Source organism: Python bivittatus, unplaced genomic scaffold (genome assembly GCF_059951505.1).
Source record: "Python bivittatus isolate LINGU-HERP-01145 unplaced genomic scaffold, Pbiv_v1 ctg000340_np1212, whole genome shotgun sequence".
Taxonomy (NCBI): Eukaryota; Metazoa; Chordata; class Lepidosauria; order Squamata; family Pythonidae; genus Python; species Python bivittatus.
Window position 1 is genome coordinate 22,719,634 of NW_028277056.1, and position 10,889 is coordinate 22,730,522.

At 37.2% G+C, this 10,889-nt stretch overlaps 1 protein-coding gene across 2 annotated transcripts in view; it reads left to right on the forward strand.

Moving 5' to 3' along the window:
* Positions 1-10,889, forward strand: part of MTUS2 (microtubule associated scaffold protein 2) — a 181,815-nt gene that overhangs the window by 144,447 nt on the left and 26,479 nt on the right. Inside the window, exon 1 of one of the 2 annotated variants that reach the window (XM_025169250.2) lies at positions 6,015-6,191. The exons of the other annotated variant lie outside the window; for it this stretch is intronic. Coding sequence (XP_025025018.2) covers positions 6,138-6,191 — 54 coding nt within the window. The 5' untranslated portion in view covers positions 6,015-6,137. Of the gene's footprint in view, positions 1-6,014; positions 6,192-10,889 lie in introns of those variants that run through there. 2 annotated transcript variants of the gene reach the window in all.

Genomic DNA, 10,889 nt, shown 5'->3' on the forward strand with positions numbered 1-10,889 from the left:
ATTGGTTCTGTCTGCTTCTGTACACACATCTTCCTCTTCCCATTCAATAGTTTCTGTTAGATCTTTGACAGCCCTCTCCTTAATGCCTTCCCCAGGTTTTTCCAAAATTACTCTCAGTCTCAGATGAATTTCTTCCTCTCTTGGTTCCAATAATGCCACATCCAGGTCTTCATTCATTTCTCTGGTTGTTATTTCCATCTTATTTTCTGGGATCTCCATTTTTCCCTCAATTTGTTTAACTTCTCCAGTCATTTGTACTGCAGGTTCTTCCAATTTTTTATTCATTTTCTCTTCCATATTTGCAAATCTTTCAGCAGGCCTTTCTTAACAAATACAGTCACTGAAGTTATCACTGACTTTATAATACTCTTCCCTAATTTCTCAAACATCCTTTGTAACATTCCTGGTGTAATCCCTTTTCGTGGTATTTGCTGTGTTAGTAATCTTCTACTCCCTTCTTTTGCTGATTTCCTGATAATAGCCATTTCTCTCTTTCTCTCTATTTTTTTTTTTATTTGTCCAAAAAGGGAAAGCAACACCCAAAATGGAGCCTTTCTTTTTTCCCTATCTCTATATTCTTAACTCTTTAGTCCCATTCAAAACATTCTACAATCTATGTACTTTAACGAGGATCCCTTTTTGTTTAGAAAAATCCACCAATCATTTCTCTTGGAAAACCCAAACTGTCCTCTTTCCAACAGAGTATGTGCTATTTATTTAATTTGTTTAATTAATTCAAAAATGCTTTAAAATAAGCAAAACCCAAATTCAGCTAAACACTTTATCTGTTTTAAATTTGCATAGTCCAAACTCTTAGCAAGTTTTTTGCTGTAGATTATTTTTGAATCCTTGTATTTATTTATTTCTGTTTCCCTTTATTCACACCCCAGGTCATAGGGACACTCACCAGGAGATTTAGTGCTCCAAAGATAGCTTTTAAATCGTTATAATTCAAATGTGTGGAGTTTGGGCAGATCCAGTGTCCTTTACAGCTCCTCTTGAGGCTATGAGCTTGATCTTTCTTCCTTGGTTCCTGGTGCTCTACTTACAAGGTGGCTGCAGGTTTCTTCATGAGGAGCTGCCTTCCAGAGTGCATGTGGGCAATCTCTTTGGCTTCTCCTTATATGGCTGGTCACAGTTCTCTGCCTCAGCATCACCTCTGCTCTCTGGAGATCCATCAGTCTGTCATTTTCCTCCAGCCGGACACCAGATGCTCCATTTTTCAATTATTTGGGTACCTTGCTATTTTGCTGCTACTCATCCCTACCACATAATGTACTAGCTGGATTTGTGCTTTTAAACTTTCCCTATTGCATTCAACAACCTTGTTATGAAAGTGTAAATCTGGCAATGGGAAACAAGACAGTTGTTTCAGCAATAATCATGTGCTCTTTTCTTCACTTTTTTCTTACCCAGTCCAGCTGAAGTTCAGATTTGGGAGGGGTGAATCTGTTCTAACATAATCTCCATTTATAGCTCATTCTTTCAGTTTCACTTTCAGACACCCTGATGATGATGATGATGATGATGATGATGATGATGATGATGATGATGATGATAAAAATCCCAATCTTCCTCTCTCATGAGATCATTAATCCCGCTTTCCCACAGTGAAAGCATGTATCAGAGGGGATGGAGAGGGGAAATTGCCAAAGCTCAGGGGTCAACATTCAGCCATCTCTTCTTTGTGTAAGACCTTAAAGATTTCCTTGTTCTTACATAAGTAAGGAATAACTGACAGATATAGAAAATGAGCTTTGCCACCACTTCGGTAGCCTACCGACATTCCTTAATCGTCAGGGATGGAATGTCCCTTGGGAACGATGATATACCATAAATAGCATTGTAATTCCAATTATTGACATACAGTACTTCTTTTCAAAGAGAAGAGCACATAAGTGGATAGAAGAATCAGTAAAATTATAATAAAGCTGTATTTGAGAACATGGGATATTGCCTTGGGTCATATCAGACTATTTTCCATACAGTCCTGTCTTGTCTATTCCGACTGAGAGCAGCTCCCCAAGGGCACTGCAGGAGATATTTCTCATTACTTGCTATATGACTTGTCAGGAATAGAACTTACAAGAAGTGATGACCAGTAGACAGTATCATAATGAATCATGCATTGCATCCCAAATATCATAGTGCTGCCATTGGATGAGGTCTGATTCCTGGAGATTACATGGGCAAATGTTCACCATTTTAACCAGTGACCAGAAATTCCACATAATAATTCCAAGGATATTCCAATAACCCATTTGATCCCATCTATCCTCCATATCCATTGCCTTTTCCTTCTTATTTTCCTTAACTTTATCAAGGATAATAATTTTTTCTAGCCCATGATCCACTGTCATCAGATGCTCAAAGAATGTGAGTTTCTGCTTGCCAGTAGTTGCTTCAAGGGAGCAGTTGTCCTTTATTTAGTGCAGAATTGGTAGACTAATTCTTGAAGTCCATGGTACTCTTAATTTCTATTTCCAATCCATAATTTAAAGGCATCTATTTTTTTTTCTTTCACTCCTCCTCAGCATCCAGCTTTAACATTATCACCAGAAAGACCATTGCTTTAACTATTCTGATCTTTTGTCACTGAAATGTCCTTATCCTTCATTATCTTGGTTGTCTTTGTCATTTCTTTCCTCCCATACTGTTTATCTATTCTTAAGCCCAAGAAAGCAAAACTATCTACCGTCTTTACTTCTTTGTCTTCAACTGGAAGTTCACTAAATTTAATACTAATCTGGATCTTTCGCTTTCAATTTTTCACTTTCATAATGATCACCTCTTCTACATCTTCCTTATTTTTAGCTGTCAATCATCTTTGTGTCTCAAATCATTAATGTTTCAACCTCCAATTTTGATTGCAGCTGTCACCAAATTTGCCATTCTAATACTACATAAGCTAAATAGACATGGGGGCATTATGATCCTTTGGGTCATTCCCTTCCTTGTACTGAACCACTCTGTTTCTTCTAATTTAGCTCTTATAGTAGCTTTTTATTCAAAAGGATAATCTGTATCCTTAATAAATTCCACATTCTGGAATAATTTACATAGTCAAAGACATTATATAGTCAGTAAAGCAAAAGTAAATCTCTTTTTTGTATTCTCTGTCTCCATTATCCATTTAATGTGTGTTATCTGATCTTATGTCCCCCTGCCTTTTCTGAAACCTGTCTGTTCATTTGACATTTCTCTTTCCATGTATGGCTCCATTCTTCTTTATGAGATTGTTAGCAAAACATTGCTTGCATGAGGAATTTGCACAGTAGTTCAGTCGCATGCATATTTTCTTGCATTTCCTTTCATTGGTATAAGTACTGTATATACACCAGTCATTTCTAATTGCTAGGTCAAATTGTCTTGTTCCACATTCATTGACCTACAGCTGTTAGCTGTAAGTTTTCCTGTGATGTCTCTGATGATCTTAAAAAGACATCTCCTTTTCTTTGTCCTGTTGCTTTCCTCTGTTTGTTAACTTTCTGATTGAGATATCTTTTCTTATCCTTTCTTGCTTGGTGTTGAAAGCCAGCATACATCTTTCTTGTTACCCAAAGCATCCAACTCTCCCTGGGTATCATAATAGCTTGCTCTCAAGGCCACTTAGATCTTTTCATTTAGAAAGTTTGGGATTTTCTTTTCTGCTTCAGTTTTTATGATGTCTCTTACCTCTTCCATAGCTCCACAAGTTCTTTCAGTATGCTTCACCAAGCCATATCTCACTAACATAACTACTCTCTTTAATTTAAGTTTAATCCACATATTTGACACAATTATTCATTGTCAGTTCCACAGTCTTGTCTTGGAAATATCCTGAATGTCTCAATTGTAATTCTCCATCTTCTGTTTCCTACAGTATTATGTAATCTATTTGATTCAGATAGTATCCATCCACTGATACCCTTGTATAGAATCTATGCTTATGTTGCTTGAGCCAAATGTTGGCAATAGTTAAAGATTTCTCTGTGGAGTCCTTGGGGTTCTCTGAGCTTGATTGTTTTCTTGCAAACATTTTGTTACCTGGCTAAGTAACATCTTCAGCACTGAAGATGTTACCTGTCCAGTAACAAAATGTTTGCAAGAAAACAACCAAGCTCAGAGAACCCCAAGGACTCCACAGTTCAACCCTGAGCTACACGTATTCTCTTCTAAAGATTTCTCTTTACAAAACTGAATAATCTCCTCTTTTGCATTATTGCATTTACCCAATCCAAATCTCTGTACGAGATTCTCCAATTTCTCCAACTTTTGCATTCCAGTCACCTGTTAGTAGTATTACATCCTTTCTTGATTTTGCTTCTAGCATCTCTTACAATGTGTCATTGAATTCTTCAGTTTCTTCCTCCATGTCATATACAGTAGTTAACAAACATTTGTATAGCTCTGATTTTCACTAGATAACTACTAATGTAAATAGATACATTCATTAATTTATTGATGTAACTACTGCCACTCTATCCCTTTGGTTGGACTTAGGTTCTGGATCATGTAATTATCTGAGTTAAAGTGGACCATTCTGGTCTATCCTAATTCATTTATTCCCAAGACATTCATTTCTGCTTTAAAAAATATTGTTACCTTGTTACCTTCTATGTTCTAATTATATGTGTCCTTATCAGTGAGGAAGTATTTCATTTCCAGCACCATCAGTAACCAGACTTTCTTGCAGATGTGGTCCTACCATACAATCATGTACAAAACTTGTAGAAGTCCCATGTTCTTTCTTAGTAATTAGAGAAATGCCTTCTGACCTGAGAGTCTTACCATCATTCTTCCAAAAAGTGTAATTATCACTGCTTTGCATATATAGTTTTTTTAGGAACAATTCAGAAGTGGTTTGCCACTGCCTTCTTCTGTTTATATTTTAGAGTTCCTTCTCCTAAGGAGGTTGGCTTCCCTCATGCCTACAGAGTTTCACCTGCTATCATCCCTATTGTAGATTCTTTAGCTTCACCACACCCCTTTTGATTTTACCTGCAAGGGTGATCTTACCAAGAACTTATGCTCTTACCAGTGTCACTCTCACGTTGGAGCTACTGGGCCCTTCTACATACTTTGTCAAAGTGATAATCCCCCTTAACCCCAGAATTGGAGCATATAGAGGATGAGGGAGGTGACTACAATTTTCCAGAAACAGCAATTCTATTGAAATGACTGGCCAGCATCTTTGGGCAACTAATCCTTTTTAAAAATGGATTTATATAGCCATGGAAGCTGCATGATACAGTATATATTTCATTCTCTCAGTGTCATTGTCATTGCCACCCTGTTCCTGTGTCATTTGCTACTTAGAAATCTCCTCTTGCCTATCAACTAGACTATAGAAAATATTACAAGTCTGAGTTGAATAATGCAAGATGTTTCTAATGAACTTTGAAGGACTGTGCATTTGTTTGGTCACTGTGAAAGGTAATTAATAACATGTTTGAAATTCTTCCATAGTTCAGAAAATTAATCCATCTGAAGGCACTTTATGTAAGTGACTATTGATCTGTTTTACTGAGTAGTGTCTCTTCTGGCACTGGATTTCAAGGGGCTCCAGCAGGGATCTTCTCCACCTAATACTGTAATTTGAAGTGTATGCACTCCTATAACTTTCACAGTCTGCTGCATGTGTATGCTTTCTCTCCTGTTTATATATCTTCTTTTTAAATTTTGTGTTGCATTCACAACCATCATGCAACCATCTATATTCTACCTCTGCAGGCAGCTGGGGATACAATAAAGTGCACGATGATGCCAAAGATGCTGGGTTGAGCAAACTGTGTTGACTACTTGGTTTTTCAAGGAGGAGCCTCTGGATGCTTTCAGAGAATGACTGGTCATATATTATGTTCGTTTCTCTCTATTGATCTGCCTTGTTCTGGGGGAAGGCATCCAGTAGCAAATTGTCCCTCCTCTCTCCCTTTCCTCTGACAGAATCTAGATCTGCTTTGCTTTGCTCCACCTCCTTTTCATCCTCCTGCATGCCTGAAGTTAATGAGCAGAGAACCAGGTAGAATCACAGAAACAAGTTGGTGTCAGTGGTCAGCGGTCCATCTTTTCCTTTCCATTTTTAAAAAGACATTCCTGGGGTTTAGGAATTAAACACTCTGAATGAAGCTGGCTGTTTTTCCAGCCAGGCTGCCAGAATGGGCCAGTGCTGCCGCAAGCTTTATTACTGCCTCCAGTGCCTGGACAAAACGGTACTTTCCATCTTTTTCATCTTCTTTTCCTGACTTAATTCAAACAACAGACTGCTAGCCTGTTATCTCTGATTCTTCCTCTAGCTACGGTAGGTAAGGTTGCATTGTGAGCTCTAATTGACTAGAAGGGAGGTGGAGGCAGTGGGAAGGATGGGGAATGGTGGTGTTAATCTCTGTCTTAATGTGCTGACTTCTCATTTGCTGGGAAGCAAACAAAACCGTCAGATTCACCCTCACACTGCAGTGTCTTGCCTGCATCAGTTGCACTCTGCAGTCTGCAATGTTGTGGTCATGGATTTTTTGCAAGAGTCATAGCAAACCAGTGACACAATGGACAGAAAACTGACTTGATTTGTTGTTTTAATTTGCATCTGTTGAGGCTACCTGTGGAATGCAGATTTAAAGAGGATGCTGCCGTGCCACTCCACATGTAGGTGTCTGTGTCTTTCTCCTTCTCTGTCTGTCTGTCTATTTTATTTGACTTGCATGAGAAAAGCATCCTTTCTCCTTGGTAATCTCTGTTTTCCCATTTTATTTGCTGGTTGCCTAATTTTTAACAAAGATTCTGGAGCTGCATTTTCCTTGGGTCAGAGGAGTAGGGATGGGATGGCATTTTGCATGTCAAAGTGAAATGTGTTTTAAATGTCAGTGCAGAGTTTGTAACAGTATTTGCTGGTAGCTGTAAAATAAGGTACTGACAGAAAAAAAATCTGTTTGTTTCTAATACACAATGTGTCATTATTTGCCTCTGGAACTTAGGCATCAACTTTTAATTTGCTTACCAGAAAATATCTTGGCAGAAACATTCAATAAATTATATTACCATTTGGAATAATCTTGATATCTGCTAAAGTACAAATTGGAGTATCTTCTTGGTGATCTTGTTACTAAATTATAGCTTGAGATATATTGCTATTCATGTTAAGGAAAATGTTTGATTTAATCTAGAACTCATCAAACTGTGGACTTTAGGGAAAAGTCTGATGATAAGCTGGGCTTGTAAAGTTTAATTGAAAGGAACTACTGTATGAGAAGGGGAGGTACCTATCTTCTTTCTACTGAAGTGACAGTATTTCAGATGCTTTATTGGAAAGATAGATAGCAGACAAATTTGATAAGCAATAAGCAGCTTTATTGAAAAATAGATAGCAGACAATAAAGCTGCTTATTGCCTTCCAGAAAAGACGGATGAAATATTTATTGAAAGAAGACTAAGAAAAGATGTGCCTTTCACTCATAAGCTAAGCCCTTACATTTGGAATATGTGCAACAGTGACTAAGCACCGTGTCCACACCCACCAAATTGTCCAAGACAGTGAGAAAGAGAGAAAAACAATCTTGGTACCATAACAAAGAAGGTTACACTTGCTTCAAGAAGACCTGAGTTCAGCCATGTACTCTGTGGGAGGCCCCATCAGCTGTTACATGTGCATGCTAATGACAATAGAGATGTTGTGAGGAGAAGAGGAGTAATTACTGTAAAGTACTGCTAAGTGCCTGCAAATTAATATTAATAAATGTAGGGAATTCAAAATTCCAGAGGAAGGAAGTATTTTAAGGCATACTCCATATATACTTCTCATTTAAGCGCAGCACACCACAGTCAAGGGTATAGTCAGCTGTGTTCAGATGAACAAAAGTGTGATTTAAATACATTCATTTCTTTAAAACAATCCCATCTACTTTACTGAGCACTCTGTCTCGCAAGGCATCTTACAAGACACTGCCACAAACAGAACAGCTACAGATATATATGTGTGCAGCTTTATAGAACAAAGATAACTTCAGGATTGTTCACATTGTTATTGTTTAAATGGCAATTATGCAGCACTAGGTATCTATTTGGAGAATGAGGGCTAAAATTGGGAGCTACATCTGAGAAAGCTTTACCTTAGTATCCGCCATCCTAAGGGCTTCTAATGCGATCTTGAATGCTTTGGAAGATTCTAGAGATAAGTTGAGAGGCCTTCAGTATTGGTAAACTGAATGCATTCTTATTAAGATCTTTATGAATAGAAAAAATGTTTGTTCCAAGTAGCTTACTGTCTGATTGTGGCTAATCAGATGCAACCAACTGGACAAGTAAATCATAACAAAAATTGCCAGCTTCAGTGGTTTGTCCCCAACATAGTGCCACTCTCCGTGGAGATATGAGTGGGCATCTCTTCCATGATTTGTCTGATCTTTTTATGAAGGTGTTTAAATTAGTCACTACAACTTGCCATATCAAACAAACTGGGAGTCCAGCAGTGGAAACAGGGCTAACATTGGTACCATTCAAACAGTTGAATGCAGGGCTAACATTGGTACCATGTCAGGGCCAGTTACTAAATCTGCCCCAAAGCTGAGAAGCTATGGAATTCGCTTATTGTTGTTAACTAAAACATTGGATTCTTGTAACTCAGCAGTGCTGATGTTCTTTATTAATAGGTAAGAAAACAGAGGCAGCAATGTAGAAAGGGGCCCACAGGCAGTGGGCACTTTGCTGAAGAGTATCTACAACCCTCTGTTATTTTGACAGATTGCTATATTGAAACTGCAGGATATGCTTCATTTTATCATGCTTTTATCAGCCTGGCCTTGAGCATTAAAAATGAATATTTTTAAACTAATTCATTTGCATCAGATGTCTGAGAGCACACCATCATAATACATCCACAAATTCAAGAGACCTAGGGGTTCCAAGCCTCAGAACAAAAATATTTCCCATGGAATTAATAAATTTTAAATGGAAGTAAGCTTTTATGTGGAGGTGGGTACTTTAACATAGTTGCTTTAGTTATTTCAGTCCTTTGCAAAATGTATAACATCAGTCAGGATTAGATTAACCAGAGTAGACATCATTTCTCTATTTTTAATTAGCAATCAAATCTCCAAGGTGCTGATATTGTTTACTGAGGATGAAGCCGAGGTACAATCAAATTGTTTTATTTCATATCAGTATAATATTTCATCATGTCACTAGCCACCTTTGCAGTCCATGGTTATAGGATAATGAAATATGTCATTTGTAAAGATGTTTTACTCCAACATATCTCAAGCTTGCTTGGAATACATACCTATCTAGTTTGTCAGAGGAAAAAAAGGCCAAGGTCAAACTTCTCATTCATCATCAAATTTGATTTGTCAAAATGCATTATAAAAATGGGAAAACATGAGTTGTGGCAAAAAAATAAAAACAGGCCTACCAATGATTGTGAAGAGTATTTAAAATACCCATATAGCTTTAAATATTTTGATAATGTTTTCCAATACTTAATGCAACATTTTACTTGGTTTGGGATTTTTTACCATTCAACAGAACTGAATGGCTCTAATACTAATATTATGACATAGAGAGGGAAGAACATGTTTTCCTTCCATTTTGCTATATCATGCCAAGTTTTATATGCCTTTATCATGAACCACTGTGTTTTAATTTAGCAATCAATCTACTTGAGTAATCCATTGTTGTGGAATCCAAATGGAAACAAAGACAATGTCTCTCTCTCTCTCTCTCTCATACACATACTCATTCTCTCTTTTAAAATGTTAATGCTAAAATATGTAGGGCACTTGCAACAATATTATATGTGGCCCAAGTATTTGCCAGAATTACCACACTGTTGTGAGCATCAGCTTTGGAAATGAGGAATATCAAAAATTGCCTATAATTCAGAGATGTTGATCCAGTCCTGGTGTGTGAGTTTGAGCTCAAACAAAAATGTTTTCATAACTGTATACAATAATAGTAGCAATTGTAGCTCCTAGCATGCACAGTTAAGCAGAAACCATAATTTGCTTTATGTAATGATCTGTAAAAGAAGCTGAACTTATAAGGAATGCTATAACAGTCTAAGAGTCTTTAGCTCCAGTGCAGGATAATATCATTGAACCAGAAATCCTAGGTAAGCAATCTGTAGCTAGACCATATGACTCACAGGATGAACTAAGATAATCTTTTGGCTAAGCTAATACACTTCAACCTTTGCCTTTCATGTGAGTTGGGCTATAACTCTATAAACAAAAGCCATCGTGATGAGTGATTGAGAATTATGGTAGATGTAGTCCAAAAGAACTGGAGTGCACCAGGGTGGAAGAGACAGGTCTAATGTATCGTTTGTTTTCTTTTATATGTATCAGAGGTGTACTCATCTTTTGCAACAAAAATAACAATCTTAAAGATTAACACATTTATTTTGCTTAGTTTTTGACCCACAAAACCTATATGAAAATAAGTTGGTTAGCTTAAAATTTCCATAAGATTCCATAAGATGTCTTCTGTGTCCACTGCTTAATAATGCTGCCAAGGATGATGAGATTGCAGTCAAAGACAACTGGGGAGGGATGAACTATATGTGCCATTTGGACTTTTGTAGTGTTTGCTTGGAAAACAAATCTTATCTAGTGAACTTTGGCTCATCTAAAATGGATATGGCCAATTTAATAAGCCTCAGACTTCACCTCTAAATGTTTTTGTTTTTTCCTAAAGCAGTTACATTCATTTTTGGATCAAAATTGGTACAATGTTGCATCTCTTTGATTAAATGAATGCAGAATCATTCCTGGCCACAGGCCACAATCAGGTCCCTGATGTCAGCTTCGTACGTTGCATTTCTAGTTTGGCAGCCAAAATTACATTATGATATCAGTAGTGACTGGAGCAGAAGTGACATTTCAGTTCTCAGAGATGTATGCAAAGCTTTATTACTTATCAGT